The 17,439-nt window shown below is 49.9% G+C and overlaps 1 protein-coding gene across 2 annotated transcripts in view; it reads left to right on the forward strand.

The window, feature by feature from the left end:
- Positions 1 to 3,370: 3,370 nt before the first annotated feature.
- LOC133354352 (protein TBATA-like) overlaps positions 3,371 to 17,439 on the forward strand; it is a 32,199-nt gene continuing 18,130 nt past the window's right edge. Inside the window, exons 1-2 of one of the 2 annotated variants that reach the window (XM_061571129.1) lie at positions 3,371 to 3,536; positions 7,993 to 8,055. In XM_061571129.1, coding sequence (XP_061427113.1) covers positions 3,418 to 3,536; positions 7,993 to 8,055 — 182 coding nt within the window. In that variant the 5' untranslated portion in view covers positions 3,371 to 3,417. The remainder of the gene's footprint in view (positions 3,537 to 7,992; positions 8,056 to 17,439) is intronic. The other variant, XM_061571128.1, reaches the window with a different exon arrangement.

Raw genomic sequence — 17,439 nt, forward strand, 5'->3', positions numbered from 1 at the left:
AAACCAAGAGCATCACAACCACCACAACTTTATGGGCTACCAAAAATTCACAAACCTGATGTCTCATTAAGACCCATAGTTAGTACAATAGGCTCTGCCACGTACAAATTAGCACAATACGTAAGGGGCCGTCCATAAATGACGTCACGCGATTTGGGACGATTTTGCCCCCCCCCTCAAATATGACGTCACAAAGCTTTGCCCCCCCCCCCCCCAAAGCCATATTTCCATTTAGAAAATAAAACATGCTTCAAATGGCTTTAAACGATTGTCATTGTAGTGCGTATTTAATGTGGCGCTGCACTCTGATGTTGTAGGAGAAAACATTTATTAAAAATTTCAATTTAATTAAGTAGAACGTGTTGTCTATATTTATTAAAAGTTGCGCATTTTGATGTGACGTTACATTTCTCAAACGCCCCCCCCCCCTCGTCACACATCGTTACAAATGTCTGACCCCCCCCCCCACCCCTAGATGCGTGACGTCATATATGGACGGCCCCTGACTAAACAAATACAGCCCTACATCGGTAAGACCTCTTCGTTCATCAAAAACTCTGAACATCTCGTAAATATAATTAAAGATATTAAGCTTACTCCTAATGGGTCAACGAGTCAATTAAATTACTCGACTTTTCCAATCGCAGCCGTTTTTGCGATTTGCTAATCCCATTGTTTCAAATTGAGATTTCGATTTGAAATCGATTAATCGTTCAGCCCTAGTGTGGGTGGCCAACACCACGCCCGGCCGCCTTTGTCTCCCTAGTGGCGATGTTTACACATCGCACCAGATACTCATTTGAGGCTGAGTCGACCTAGGGGAGGCCCAGGACCGGCTCAGATAATCGTCACTGGGTGTTGGCCGTGAGTGGGAGAATCGAACCCGGGTGGTTAGGCCAGGTTCGTAGTGCGCTAACCGCTGTACCACCGCTCCTATTGACGTCAATGTTGCGTCGATTGCGTGAGACTGCGGTGCCCTCTCGTGGCTGCCGTGTGAATTATTCTTTGGTTCTTTCGGTAAAGTCACGTATAAAGATAAAATACTAAATTAAATTAAATACTAGCATACTAATTTAATTTATTATTATTGTATCTTTATACGTGACTTTACCGAAAGAACCAAAGAATAATTCCTGCAGTCACGAAAGCTCCACATTAAGTTTGCCGTGTGAATGTCTGAAACCTTCCCCTCTCCGTCCTCCCCCAGGTCGACTCAGCCTCAAATGAGCACCCGGTGCGGAGTGTATAAACATCGCCACTAGGGAGACAAAGGCGGTCGGGCGTGGTGCTGGCCACCCACCCCCTCGTGTGCCGGTCCGGTCTTCATAGGGGTTCCTTGCTGACAGCACTTACCCCAACATTCTGTGCAGTGTGCAGGCTATACGGGGGATATTTGTCTTTGTAGCGCAGGTACAATCACGCTCGTGTGACTGTGATCCGTACATATTTAAGGCCGAGTCGACCTAGGGGTGAAGACGTAGCACCGGTTCAGGTATCACTCGTCACTGATGTTCGCCGTGACTGGTAATCGAATGTATCTGGTTCACACACTCAAGACAAAGACCCCCTTATAGCCTCGAACAGACTGTTAGCGAGCACCCATTAATATGAACGGCACGGGACGGTGGGTGGCCAGCACCACTCCCAGCCGCCTTTGTCTCCCCGGTGCAGATGTTTGCTCACACCGCACCAGGTACTCATTTGAGGTTGAGTCGACCGAGGGGAGGCACAGGACCGGTTGAAATAATCGTCAATGAAATAAACCGTGAGCGGGGAATCGAACCCCTGTCGCCGTGCTCGTATCCCAGCGCGCTAACCGCTGCGCCACCGCTCCCCTCCACTCAGACACGCGTACATACACGCTCACTCGCGTACATACGCACACACGTAGACACTTGCTGACATAACCACTCACACCAATAACAATACCCGCCATGCGCCACTGAGTGACGTCCTCACGGCGTCTGTGCCAGGCCAGGTGCACTTTGAGGCCACGTGAAGTGCCGAAGGCTTCGCTGACAGGAGGAGGTCACGGGACAGACCCAGCAGGTGCCATGGGTTGGCTGACTGAGATGACTGGCCGATGCACCAGCTGTGCCCCCATCTGTGCCAACTTGCTGTGAGCGTCACTCTTCTGCCCTCCGTTGTTGTTGGAGGGCGACTGCCTCCAACTGACCAGTAGCGTCCTTCACGAGCCTCATACAGGGAGAGACACGCAGGTCACTCACAGATACACACACACGTCTCACAGTTTACACAGGAAGACAACTGTTGTAAGAACACTGGAATTGACACCGTAAACTATGGGTTATTGTCGGTATAAACTGAGGAGTGTGCGATAAAGTTCCAGAGTGACCGTCTCTTTGCTTCACAATATGTGCATAAGCGTACCATATATCTAGACTAAAAACAATTTTTATTTTATTTTACCAGCAGCCACATACTCTAAACGCGTGATGTTGATTCTAAATGTGAAGAGAAAACCCGGAGAAATCGGAGAATATCCATGCGACCATAGAGAGAGAGACACGCAAACTCCAAATATACAGGCTTCGTCAGGGTCGAGATCGAACCCACGACCTCCTGTATACCAGGTGAGGTAGTTAACATCTCGCCACCTTTCCTTGAGTTCATAGCCGTGCAGCGGCGTCAATATGTCATCGTGTTTATGTTCAAGAATTCGGGGGGTGATAAATATAACCATGATCATCCATTTCCTATCCACTGCTGGATGAAAAACCTCCCAACACTACCTTGATCATCATCATCCCAATCATTAGTGAGTGTATTTCCATTGCCGGATGAATGAATACCTTAAAAGTATCTCAAACGAGGATGAAAATAATCACAATCCAAAAATGTTCAACCATCATCACGATCATGAGTTTATTGTCATGGTCATCATCATCATTCTTCAATCAATAAAAATAATAAAACATGATTATTCTTAAATCCTTCATTATTTATTAATTATGACATCACCAGCACGGTAATAATAACGCTAGTACGATGTATGATACATTAATGAGTGTGGTGCCCTCTTGTCTCCCCGTATCTGCACGAGGCTCATCGTGTGCGCTGCAGTTAAAAGTGGTGGGGAGCGGTGGCGCAGTGGTTAGCGCGCTGCGCTACGAATCGGGCGAATCGAGCTCGATTCTCGCTCACGGCCAACACTAGTGACGATTATCTAAACCGGTCCTAGGTCGACTCAGCCTTAAAACGAGTACCCGGTGCGGCGTCGGTAACTTCAGCACCGATGTGGTGCCGGCTGCCCACCGGTCTGGTAGAGGCTACACGGGTACCTTTGTCTTTGTGTGCTGCTACCGCTGCTGTATGGGGCACGGGTTCCCGTGGTGACCTAGGCGCGCACACACAAACGCGCCGCCCCCTCGCCCCCCTCTTAAATGCGGCTGCGGAATGAGAGGTTTGGAGGGTGGGGGGAGTAGTGACACGGATCGAACCGGTAAAGGCCGAGGTGAGCGGCGCTGGTGGCCGCTCGTGTCGCTTCTCCCCATCGCGACATCTCTCCTTCACAGGTGAGTTACAAGGACGTGGGATTTTTTACGGGGGGGGGGCGGGTTTTCGGAGCCCCCCCGGGAGGGAGCCCCCCTATCCAAATTTCTTGGGTAGGAGCATTCATGCTCACCCCCCCCCCTTTCTTGCTACGTGGCCCCCCTCCGCCTCCAATCGGTAACCGGTTTAACGCGTCCGGCACGGGAGCGGAGGAGGCGCCGTGGTTTTCGCGTCCTGCGTCTGCGAACCCGGTAAACCGAGGTTCGATTCCCGGCCACGGCCAATTGCGGCGGTGGTGGCGGCTGATATCTGACGCGGGTGCTGGGTTCTCAGTGAGCCCGACTCAGCCATAAACTAGAGCACTGATTGACAAACGAGACGGCGAACACCAGCACTGGGGGAGACAAAGGCTGGCTACACCGCCCTCTATGTGCGCTGTTTGATAGCTCTAATAACTTAATAGGCACTCGCTAACCGCACTTGGCAGTCTAAATTTGTATCGTTAAGCGGGTTGTGAGCACTACCAACAAACCCACTCGTACCCATTTTGGCCAAACCACTTACCTCCTTGATCAATATGGGTATGCGGACGTATTTGTGTGTATGTTGTAGCCTATCTGTGTATCTTTGTGTGTCTTTGTTTGTGTGTCTTTGTTTGTGTGTCTAGTTTATGTATGTGTTGTGCGTGTGTGTTGGTGCGTGCAGCCTATGTGTATAGTATATAGGTCTACGTTGTGTGTATGCATGTGCGTTGTGTGCTTATGTGTTGTGTGCTGTGTGTGGTTGCGTGTGTGTAATGGGGATCGGTGGTGCAGTGGATAGCACGCTGCGCTACGACCCGAGTTCATTTCCCGCTCACAGTCACCATCAGTGGCCTCCCCTAGGTCGACTCAGCCTCAAATTAGTACTTAATGCGATGAGTAAACATCGCCACTCGGGAGACAAAGGCGGCCGGGCGTGGTGCTGGCCACCCAACCCCCTTCATGTGCCGTGCCGGCCTTCATAGGTGCTACTCGCTAACAGCCCTTGCCCCCAAAGTCTGTCAAAGCTAGACGGGTGATCTTTGCCCTGTACACAGCACTGTGTGTTTTGTAGGTGTGTAGTGGATGCATAAATGCGCACACGTTTGACCTCAGTTTTATGGCCTCAATAGGCGCTTGCCAACAACACGCGCTCCAAACAGCCCTCGATTAACTTTCGTTGGGGGTTGTCTGTGTGGCCTTGGGTGTGTTTTGCGCCGCGCGTGGATTTGTGTGGCTGTTGGTGTGACAGGCAACGCCGTGCCGATGATCTTCGGTGAAGGCGAATGCTGCACGCGATGTACCTTGTTTCGTGCCATTCTCGACAGGATTGCATCTCCTGGGAAACTTGGATTTGGAAGGGTAGTTATGCGGCGGGGGATTCAATGTTCTTTACAGGGACTCCTCTACTTACGAACGAGTTAGGTTCCAGAGGTCTGTTCGTAAGTCGATTTGTTCGTAAGTCCAACTTTACTCCTGTCGATTCCAAACATGTTGTACGGCGTGGACAGTCACTAAACACGGGGAATGGCTTTAAAGTTGCATAATCTCCTGTAGATGTAGATGCCCACTGGTTCTTCACGCTCTGCGGATGTAGATGCCACCTGGTTCTTCATGTTCTGTAGATGTAGATACCACCTGGTTCTTCATGTTCTGTAGATGTAGATGCCACTGGTTCTTCACGTTCTGCAGATGTAGATGCCACTGGTTCTTCACGTTCTGCAGATGTAGATGCCACTGGTTCTTCACGTTCTGCGGATGTAGATGCCCACTTGTTCTTCACGCTCTGCGGATGTAGATGCCACTGGCTCTTCACGTTCTGTAGATGTAGATACCACCTGGTTCTTCATGTTCTGTAGATGTAGATGCCACTGGCTCTTCACGTTCTGTAGATGTAGATACCACCTGGTTCTTCATGTTCTGTAGATGTAGATGCCACTGGTTCTTCACGTTCTGTAGATGTAGATGTCACTGGTTCTTCACGTTCTGTAGATGTGAATGCCACTGGTTCTTCACGTTCTGCAGATGTAGATGTCACTGGTTCTTCACGTTCTGTAGTTGTAGATGCCACCACCGCTATCTATTGCGCGGCGGTTTAAATTACGACTCTCGGTCCAAATAGACGGCTGGACATACGGACCATGTTTGTTCGTGTCTCTGAAAGTTCGTAAGTAGATTGTTCGTAAGTAGAAGAGTCCCCGTACAGAGATTAAAAAGCCCATTCCTTATATTCGATGCCCATTGACAGACCACCATAATTTACCTACAACCAAATCTCGCGGAATGCGCCAGATCTCGTAAAATAGCTAAAGCTAATCAGGGGGTGCGCCTAGGGATGTGCTTGAATGGCCGTGTTATGCATGGGGGCATTACTCAGTAAACGTGGAACCTTGGGGCAACGTTGGCATTTAAACGTTGGCTCAACGTTGGGATATTTACTGGGTATGTGCGCGCGTGTTCGCGTGTTTGTGCATTTGTGTCGGCGACCCGAGTTCGATTCACGCTCACGGCCAACACCAGTGACGATTATTATCTGAACCGGTCCTGGTCTTCCCCTAGGTCGGCTCAGCCTCAAATGAGTACCTGGGTGCGGTGTGTAAACTTCACCACTCGGGGTACAAAGACGGCCGGTCGTGGTGTTCGCCACCCACCCCCTTGCCGGCCTTCATAGGTGTTCGCTAACAGCGCTTGCCCCAACAGTCTGTTAAGGCTACACGGGGGGATCTTTGTCTTTATCTCTGAGTTGCCAACAGCGAGCGTTGCCAACTTTGACACGGATCAAACCCCCGAACCGATTTACCGAACAAAGGGGATGACACTTCCCAGACTACCCGGGTAAACCCAGGACAGGTGGTAACCCCCCCCCCCCTATTGATGGCACTCGTACGACACGAAGGGCGACCTTTGCCATTGTGCTTGTGTGTGCTTGCGTGTGCGAGGATGCAAAACAACGGAGGCGGATCGCCGAAACCCAAACAACGCGCACGGCCAAACGCACAGTCCCACTTCCGTCTACCAACATTTGTCTTCGCAGCGATTTGGTGACTCGCTGTTGTCCACCGTGATGCACGCACTTCGCGTGCACAATACGTGCGCGTGTGTGCACGCGTCACGTGCACGTGGTGGAATGGTCACAGCACAATGGCCTTTTTGCGAGCCAAAGGGTTGTAGAGTCAGTAGATACTACTGTAGTCAGTAGATACTACTGTAGAGTCAGTAGATACTACTGTAGTCAGTAGATACTACTGTAGAGTCAGTAGATACTACTATAGAGTCAGTAGATACTACTGTAGAGTCAGCAGATACTACTATAGAGTCAGTAGATACTACTGTAGAGTCAGTAGATACTACTATAGAGTCAGTAGATACTACTGTAGTGTCAGTAGATACTACTGTAGAGTCAGTAGATACTACTATAGAGTCAGTAGATACTACTATAGAGTCAGATAATACTATAGAGTCAGTAGATACTACTATAGAGTCAGTAGATACTACTGTAGAGTTAGTAGATGCCACTTTAGAGTCCTGTTGGATCAACTTTTTACATCCACATCTGGGGCCATTAAAAAAAGACGTTTCGACTCAGGCCTTGTGAAAGGCTCTTATAATTTAGTTGACGGACGAACGGAACGTCAGGCTTTATTAATAGACCCCCCCACCCTGCTCCACACCCTTCGGTGTGGGTCAGAGGTCGCGATACCCGTACCCTACCCGATACCCGGCTACCCGGCCAGGTACGGGTACGGGTACCCGTTTGCGACCCTGGTGCGGCCGGGTACGGGTACGGGTAAGGAATCAAAACCCGTTTGCGACCTCTGGTGTGGGTACAAAAGCAAGGAGGCACTGCAGGGCACATTGATGGGGACATGCGGCTTCGGTTCTCAGATGTGGAGTGCCTGGTCCGCATAATTTTTCCGGATGAGGATTCGCCCCCACGCCACTGAAAGGTTGTGGGGGTTATGTGACCATACTTACCCTCGCTGGTCAGTGCGGGTTGGTGAAAGCAGGGGGAGCACAGTCGTGGCAGCATAGAAGTAAAACTAGAGCCTGGTTGGTACTCGGATGTGGTGACCTGCACCACGGCTTGCCAGGTGTTGTAGGTGTGCACTTGCGCGGATACGTGATCTCAGAAAATGGCAGTGGGTGGGTGGGGGTGGGGCTGGGTGGGGAGGGGCTGGTCACCCCGTGGTGCCCTTATAAAACTCAACGTTTAACCTACTCACGCCGGCTTGTGCTCGCCCTCACAGTCGGGCATATTTGCGGAATACACCACGCCGCCGTTGACCCTGGCCATTGAGCGAGCAACCAAACGTTCCTACCAGCTCCCTCCGCCAGGAATGTGTTTCACCATGCCTGACAAATTTCAATTACAGCGAATGCACATCGCTTGAGCTACCAGATCTCTACGAGAACGAATGGATTTCACCACGGCTGACATATATCTCAATGTTCCCCGCAGCTCTCAATCTCTCAGGGCCACAGTGATGTCTGCAGACGTTGCAGCCGCGCTCATGAAAACCGAGTGAGTATTGCTGATGATGCTGCTGATGATGATGATGCTATTGCTGCTGCTGCTGATGCTGCTATTGCTTGTGCCTATCGATGCGAATGATTATGCAATCGTTGTGCTGTTGATACTCACCGGCGCTGCCTCTGTCGCCGTTCACGCCGTTCGTTTATTATTCTAATCAATGTTGACATTGATTTTGCCTTTACGTAATGTGTTCTATTGTGACACCGCGTGTGTTTTATTGCGCTGAATTATATTCGCTTCATTGCCACACTTTTGTTTGTTTGTTTTGTTGCTTTTGGCATTTTTTTGGTGACCCCACGTGGCTCCTGCAATTGAGACTCGTCCTGGTTTCTCGATTCCTCGCCTGGTTACAAAAAATCTACAGGTGCTATGAATGATTCACCGTGGCAGCGAGATGTTAACTACCTCGCCTGGTGTGCAGGAGGTCGTGGGTTCGATCTCCATCCTAACGCCTGCTGTATATTTGGAGTTTGCGTGTCTCTCTCTCTCTCTCATCATCATCACGGTGGCTAGGAAATGTTAGCTACCTCGCCTGGTGTGCAGGAGGTAGTGGGTTCGATCCCGATCCTGACGCCTGCTGTATATTTGGAGTTTGCGTGTCTCTCTCTCTCTCATCATAATCATCACGGTGGCTAGAAAATGTTAGCTACCTTGCCTGGTGTGCAGGAGGTCGTGGGTTCGATCTCCATCCTGACGCCTGCTGCTATATATTTGGAGTTTGCGTGTCTCTCTCATTATCATCACGGTGCTAGGAGATGTTAACTACCTCGCCTGGTGTGCAGGAGGTCGTTGGTTAGATCCCGATCCTGACGCCTGCTGTATATTTGGAGTTTGCGTATATCTCTCTCTCTCATCATCATCACGGTGGCTAGGAATTGTTAACTACCTCGACTGGTAGGCAGAAGGTCGTGGGTTCGATCCCGATCCTGACGCTTGCTGTATATTTGGAATTTGCGTGTCTCTCTCTCTCATCATCATCACGGTGACTAGGAAATGTTAACTACCTCGCCTGGTATACAGGAGGTCGTGGGTTCGATCCCGATCCTGACACCTGCTGTATATTTGTAGTTTGCGTGTCTCTCTCCCCGTGGTCGCCTGCATTTTTCTTCGGGTCCTCAGGGGTTTCCCCCTCCTTATTTAGAATCGTGTGTTTCGAGTATTTGGCTGCTATAAATTTCGACACGATAATCCACTTCGTTTGCGCGCAAGGCCCTTCTGACAAAAAAAAAATAGCAGCTCAGTGGGCTGGTAAAATACAATTAAGTTTTAGTGTATTGCTTCATACTCTTTGGTTCTTTCGGTAAAGTCACGTAGGTAGATCGTAGGTAGGTTCTAGATCGTAGGTAGGTTTTACCTACGCGACTTTACCTAAAGAACCAAAGAGTATGAAGCAATACACTAAAACGTAATTTTATTATGGATTCCTGAAGTCACGAAAGCTTCAAATCTGTATTGCATCAGCTGCTGTTTGTTCCCATCAATGCGGCTGCTGCGGCTGCTGCGGCTGCTGATTTAGTCGCTGCGCATGATGACGTTGCTGCCACCGCTGTGTTTGCTGCTGCCGCTGTTGTTGTGACATCCACTTCTGTTGCTACTGCTGCTGTTGTTACATCCACTTTTGTTGCTGCTGCTGATATTGTTGTTACATCCACTTCTGTTGCTACTGCTGCTGCTGTTGTTGTTACATCCACTTCTGTTGCTACTGCTGCTGCTGCTGTTGTTACATCCACTTTTGTTGCTACAGATGATGTTGCAGCCACTATTGTTGCTGCTGTTGTTGCCGCTACTGTTAATGATTATGCGACCATTGCTACTGCTTCTGCTACTGTTAATGATTATGCTGCCATTGCAACTTCTGCTGCTGTTGCGGCTGCTTCTGCTACTGCTGCTGCTACTTTGAATGATGATGCTGCCATTGCAGCTGCTACTACTGCTTCTGCGACTGCTGTTGCTACCGTGCCTGCGTCAGGCGCGGTTAAACACGTGCAGGAGGCATCACAGCCTTTACTGATGATGGATGCAGCGCAGGAGGATGGGAACTCGGTGGCGTAGTCGCATGGTGGGTGGGCGAGTACAAGTCCCACCCCCCTCCCAATGTGGACACTCTCTTGGCCCTCCTGTGTGCTGTCCCCTTCTCTTCGTCGAGTTTTCGGTTCGTGCCGCGCCTCGTTCGCCACGATTGCCCGACGTGCGGCAAAAGCGAATTCGGTTCCTGCGGGAGGCTCCTAGCGCGTAGAGCAAAACGTCGGACACCGCGCCAAACAACACGCGGCACGGGCGGATGAAAACAGGCCGGAGAAGGATAGATGGCTGGACATCTGTGGATACTGGACATCTGTGGAAAAAAGAGCTTTATAGCTTATCGGATTCCTCCAGTTTTAATGAAGATTCGGATTCTGGAACCTATTTTCTGCAAGGTCCGCTGCCTCAAGTTCAAATTAATTTATTAGGTATAGCCATGTGAGCCATTCGGCTCTTGAATCGGGTGCAACCGCAACAAACAAAAAACTTAAACATGAACAAAAAACATTTTAAAGTGAATATGTAACTGAGTGCAAACAGAAAATCCAAGAAAAGACGGCAAAATATTGCAGAAAAAAACACCGTACACCAACGCTGTGTGCAAAAATCCCAGTGGGATGCCTCTATTCGGCCACCGCTGAACTCTGCCCGGTATTTTGAGGACACGCTGTGAGTAGGTAGACCGAGGGGGCGTGGGGGGGGGCCCATGGCTCTCGTTTGAACACCAAAAAAAACAAACAACGGTGGCTCGTGCCCATGAAAGTCACCGCCGGCTGCGGTGACTTCCATGAAGGTTTATTGACTCTGTGGGCGCGCTCGGTGCTCGGAGTACGCCGCAGAGAGAAAGCCGTGACCCATCTATGATGAGAGGAGAAGAAAAAACCGACCGCACACAGACCTCCTCATCCTGTGCAAGCCGCAGCCTGCGCGTCCTCACGGCGAAATACCTCTCGCTCCCGCAAAAAAGGTTTAGTGGGGGTGCAAGCCAAAGGGTAGGCGGCTCATTAGCAGCGGAGGGCCCTTAACGGCTCCGTTGCCGTGGAAAACGTTACTTAAGGACGCGCGCTAAGACAACTTGCAGCGGACGTGTGAATTCCTGCGGAATTGTAAACTCTGCCACGGTCTACGGGACAGGGTTTCTCATTCCCGTCACTCTGCGCTCGTTCTTTAATTCTATCCCGGGTTTTTGTTACGGTTTTTTTTTATATACATAACCCCTTCCAGGGCACCGTTCGAATTTCAATCTGCCGCTACGCCGCGGGCTTTCTTCTTTGCGTTGTATTAGCACCACACGACGATTTAGGGTCGCGTGTTAACTTGGCCCTATGGACGACGCTGGGTAGCTTCTTGGGGGTGGTGGGGCGTGGGGACGTTGGGTTTTTTTTCTTTCAGCAAATGAATTCGGCTTCGCGAAGAAGCTGCAGGCACGCGGAGCGAAACGTCGGTACATCGTGCCCAATAATTCGCGGCGCTATCCGAAAGTCCACGGGAGAGAGCTATGATTAGAAGTTTAGTGAGCCGCAATATATATTGTTTTGTATCACTGAAGCCTTTGCACGTAGATTAGCGGATCACAAGATATGTTTTGAAACTCTCATGCCCACTGGGGTGCAAGGTGGCCTGAATATGGGACACGTTTTGCAGGGTGGAGGAGGGGAGGGCAAGCGAATTCAGGGTTCGGAATAGCACGTGGCGTGGACGTGTTGTAGTTGTGACGAGGAGGTTGTGATGGGTGGGACACGTGGTGAGCGAGGTGGTGGAGTAGGAGGGCAGGGCAGGGAAGGTCACCCATACGGGCATCAGCCTGGCACCCAGAGGTCGGCGACTCGTGGGAAGAGAAGACCTAAACCCAGTTGGTGGTGATAAGAGTTTAAAAAAACGATTCGGTATCGACCCAGTCCCAGGTCATCATCTCTTTAATAACCATTTGCCTGCAACTGTAAGCAGCATACATTCACACGATCTAGTCATATCTTGGGGGCTCTCAGCAAGCTTGAGCCTGGTTCGTGCTTGGATGGGTAACCACCAGGGCTAGCCAGACGTTGCAGTCGTGGGACGACGACCTATGGTCACGAGACGTCCGTGCCCCGATTAGCACGGCGCAAACGAAGTTCAACATACGTACATGCATACGGAGTGTTACCCCCTCGTTTGCGTTAGTCGCCTTTCTCCGGAGTCTCCGGTTTCCGCTCACACGAAGCATGACACACGCAAACCTTACTAATTGGCTGTGTCGGGTGGTGGCGGGTTTAACGACACATTTATATATTTACGCGTTCTAACCCAAAGCACCTGCACGATGGAGCCTGACACACATTGAAAGCATCGAGCAAACATCTCAACGCGACAGGGCTATCCTGAGCAATAAGTAATATTTGAAAATCAAACTTTTTAAAAACACGCTTTTATGAAATGTACTAGTAATGAAAGAACTCCACGACTCCAGCGAGTGGCCCCGAAGCTTGCCATCACGTAAGGGACCGTGGCCAATTACAGCCAACGTCAATTGACCCAAGTCGAAACATAACATATAAAAAATAATGTTTAAAATTAAATATTTTTTATGATAAAATATAGTATTGTCATCAGTATGACATACGTGTACCACGTTTGCAGTCGATACCACATTGGGAAGTGGGTTAAAATTGAATTACAAGATTTGAGGATACAACAACAACGATAACAACAATAGAGTGAGTTAAATGAAGTCACCCAACTATCATCACAATGCGCAACTTGAGCACGAAGTCATTATCCCTCCATGTTCCCGCAGTGTTAACACGGCTTTGACAATTATTCGAGGTCAGTAACGTCCGCCGTTGTGTTTCAATGAATACGACCAAATCTGGGCCTCGTCACAGCAACGTGGAATGTCCCCTCTGCCGGTTTAACAGAGATGCCACGGCCCAACGCTCCACGGAGCGTGGCCCTGAGAGGTTGACAACTCTGAACGACGCTTCCCCCGTGCGTCCCGATGCCCTCCCCCCACCATCACCCCCAGGCCCCTGGTTGGAATAGCCGGCATCGCTTGTGCGGGTAACGTGAGATGACACGGGGGGCAGGTTGCCCGTGGGAACGTGGAGTCCCCAGGGTGAGACACAGAGCGGTTCCACGGGCGTTGGGTCGTGACCACGTTGGGGGGGGGGGGGAAGAGGCCCCTGGTGTGACCACGTGTCCCCAACAGGGCTGTTGAAAGGCTACACGGGGGATCTTTATCTTTGGTGGCGTGGCGGTAAGCGCGCTGCGCTGCCAATCTGGAGACCCGAGTTCGATGTCCCGCTCACGGACGACACCTGTGACGATTATATGAACCGGTCACGGGCCTCACCTAGGTCGACTCAGCCTCAAATGAGTACCTGGTGAAGGTGTGTAAACATCGCCACTGGGGAGACAAAGGCAGCCGAGCGTGGTGCTGGCCACCTAACCCTTTGTGTGCCGTGCCGTGGCGGCCTTGATAGGGGGCTCGCTAACAGAACTTGCCCCAAAAGTATGTTGAGGTTACGCGGGGGATCTTTGTCTTTGGTGGTGTAGCGGCGAGCGCGCTGATCTACGAACCCGGCGAGACGAGTTCGAATCCCGTTCACGGAAAATACCAGTGACGATTTTATGAACAGGTCTTGGGCCTCCCCTAGGTCGACTCAGCCTCAAATGGGTACCTGTTACAGTTGGTAACACATCAGTCACCCACCCGCTCACCCTCCCGTGTGCCGTGCCACCTGCATAGGTGTTCGCTCACAGTACTTGTCCCAAAAGTCTGTTAAGACTATACGGGGATCTTTGTCTGTGTGCGTGCGAGGAGCTGTGGTGCAGCGGTTAGCGCTGGGAACCAGGGAGACCTAAGTTACGGGGGGCTCACAGCCAACAACGGTGATGGCTGCGATGCAATTCCCTGCAATTCCCTGACATGGTTTGCCGTCACCTCCGATTCATTCAAAGAGGAACACAAAAGGCGAGAGGCCGTGTCTGGAGCCACTGATCCTCAACAGACCTCACTCACATCCACCTCCCCATGACTCCCACCTCTTCCTTAACCCCCAACCCCCACTCATCTCCACCCTCCGACTCCCACCACCCACCCCCAACTCAAGCCTCGGTTGCCCAGACAGCCCCGGGGCAACTGTAGTCAACAACAACGTGGGGTTAGCAAAGAACACAAACACGCGACGAGCATGCTAATCGTGCGCGCGCGTGTGCGGTGTGAAGGGCGTACTTGGTCCCGTCATAGCAACGTGGCCGGGTTGACGTGGGAACGGGCGTATCGAGTGGCAGCTTAGAAAAGGAAAAGAAATAACATCGTGGTTATAATTGGTTCTTTACCCTTCTATCTGGCAACAAAACTGACAGTCAGTTTTGTTGCCAGATAGAAGGGTAAAGAACCAATTATCATATTTTTACTGGCAAATGAGGTCCCCATAGAACATCGTGGTTAGTCATGGTCAATCCACTGCTGGATGAAAGGGCTGCCCATGGCGACGTCAACTTCTCGCGTCGTCGGAACGATTCAACGCCAGCGCACGAGATGATTTAATGTCCTCGTTTGACGTTAACCCTGTACGCATTCCAATCCCTTGGTTGCTGTATGTATACATGTACGTTGAACTTATTTCGCACCGTACGTAGCTAATCGTGACAATCAGAGGTGAGGCGAAGGGCGAAAAGCTGAAGACAAAGAGCAGTTCTAAAGAAATGAGTTTTCAATCAAAATTTCAAATTGCATAGCTCCAGTGGCTTCCAGTTCACCACCACTGTGACGGTACGTATGTTGAAACTTCTTTCGCACCGTACGTAGCCAACCGTGCTAATCGGAGGTGCGGGGGAAGGACAAAACAAACAAACACAAAAAACACTCTTAAAGAAATTCCTTTTTCAATCTACGCGATTTTAAAGTGTGTAGATAAAGTGGTTTCCTAATGTCGGAAGGAAGAGCGTTCCAGACGGCCACAGAAGCGCGCGACGCAGTGACCATTCTTTGTTCGACGGCTCCACAAAAAGCCGCTGTGAGGTTGCCCGCGTGGTGGTTGATGCTCCTTGACGACATTGGCAGTCTGCCGCCGTTGTTATTCTTGACCGGTTCCTGCGAAATGAAGTCCACTCACTTTACTCATCACTGCCCCGATCCGCGCGGTCTCCCTCCGTCTTTCAGTCGAATTCCAAGCATGCGTCTCCCACTGTTTCGCGACTCACTTTCGAGTTTTGGTTTAATTATATGTTTTTTTGCATACATTCCGCGCAAACAACCTTTTGACAGACTCAGGGGTGGCTTTCCTGCATAAATGAGTGGCATTCAATGACTACCCATCTAAAATGATCGTTATGTTATCGTCGTGTGTATTTGATGCATTTGATGCTGATGGGGACATCGGAACACAAAGACAAAGTAAGACCCCCCGTATAACCTTCATAGATTGCCAGGGCAAGTGCAGTTTTCGAGCACCTATGAAGGCCGGCGCGGTACACGAGGCCGTCCCAAGAAACATACAACGTTGGGCTAACGTTGACCAAACGTCATCCAACGCTGGGGCCATGCTGAATGTTCACTGGGGTGGTGTTCCGAGCACAGCAGCAGCAGCAGATGTTATCTCCCCACTGCTCATGTTTACACACCGCACCAGGTACTCGTTTAGGTGCGAATGTGATCAGGGGAGGTACTGAATTCCTCTAAACCATCACTCGCCCATTGATGTTAACCGCAGCTAAGAATCAACCTCAGCTCTTTTACTTTCGGTGCGGCTGCTGCTTCAGCTGCAGATCAACGGCTACAACTTCATGTTCAGGTGGCCAAGCACAGACAACCGCGTCAGGAGTTAGCGGAGTAGTGGTACCATCGTGGCCGCGATGTCCCCTTCTTCGTAAAAATAATAGAAATAAAATATATTATTTTATTTCTATTATTTTTTCAATTAATATTTTGTTTTACCTACGTGACTTTACCGAAAAACCTAAGAGTATGAATCCTTGCAGTCACGAAAGCTTCAAATCTAGAATCCTTCTTCGTATTTGTGGGTCCGTGCATTGGGTCGTAATACTCGGTTACGGTTTGTTCTGGGCGACCAATCGATGTGGAGCGCGTTACAGGAACGCGCTGAAGCCAAACAAAGCATCGACGACTTCGCTTGCATTACGAACAGAAGAGGTCGGCAAACAAGGGGCGAACCGTGGTGGTGTGTGGGCTGGCGAGGTCTGGGCTCTCTATGGCTTCATACTCTTTGTTTTTTTCGGTAAAGTCACGTAGGTAAAAAATAAAATCAAATAAATGAAAACACCAGTGAAAGTTGTATCGCTGTGGCTGTTCCCACCTGTTGCGCCCAAAACGTCGTGATTTTAGTAGTAGGTTTTTACCGTTTAAACTGGTACAAAACTGACACCTTTATACAAGGCATCATGTTTGCAATAACCGCAACACAAGTAGTCAAAGTGCAAACAAAAAGAAACAACTCTGATAATGGTAATGATATGCACTGTCCTTGAAGTCATTACCATTATCAGAGTTGTTTCTTTTTGTTTGCATTTTGACTGCTTGTGTTGCGGTTATTGCAAACATGATGCCTTGTATAAAGGTGTCAGTTTTGTACAAGTTTAAAGGGTAAAAACCTACTACTATATTTTGCCACTGGTAAAGGAGGTCTCATAGTGTCGTGATTTTATTTAGTTATTTTCATTAATTTGATTTTTTTCCTACGTGACTTTACCGAAAAAAAACCCAAAGAGTATGAATCCTTGCAGTCACGAAAGCTTCAAATCTCTATAGCTTGGTAGAGAGGGAGGAGGTGGGGTGCGGGAGGTTGCCGTCTCGCGTTGTTGAATCAGAGGCGTCAACGCCTGGCCCGGTCGCTTTGTCTCTGCCAATGGGGCGCCGGCGATGGATGTGCAATAAATATTTGTCCGCGCCAGGCGAGCGAAAGCGAGAGAGAGAGAGCCGCCACATTGACAGCGGCGAGTGAATGAATGCGACCACCGCAACGGCGATTGACGGAGAACGAGGAACGCAAAGCTGGGATAATAACAATAATTCAAATGGATAATTGCGCATTCCATCCTCCGATCCCAAAATTCGCAACGCGTGAAAAGCAAGAAACACAAACAGAACCCATGGGCAACCGACCGAACTAAATAGGGAAGACCGCTTTCAAGAGATGGGGGTTTTTAAGCAGACTTGAATCTTATCACGATGAAAGCTTCAAATCAAGGTCAGTCTTGAATCTCTCTACCGACTTTGATTGCCCTGATTCCAAGTGGCGAAGCGTTCCATAGCTTGCAATGCGCGTGGCTCGTTCAGCTCACCCCCCCCCCCCCCACTCAGCCCTGGGCATTCAACAAGCAGGGATTGTTTAATTCGGGACAAAGTCAAAG

Source organism: Lethenteron reissneri, chromosome 47 (genome assembly GCF_015708825.2).
Source record: "Lethenteron reissneri isolate LAM-NWPU_2019-01 chromosome 47, ASM1570882v1, whole genome shotgun sequence".
NCBI classification, from domain to species: domain Eukaryota; kingdom Metazoa; phylum Chordata; class Hyperoartia; order Petromyzontiformes; family Petromyzontidae; genus Lethenteron; species Lethenteron reissneri.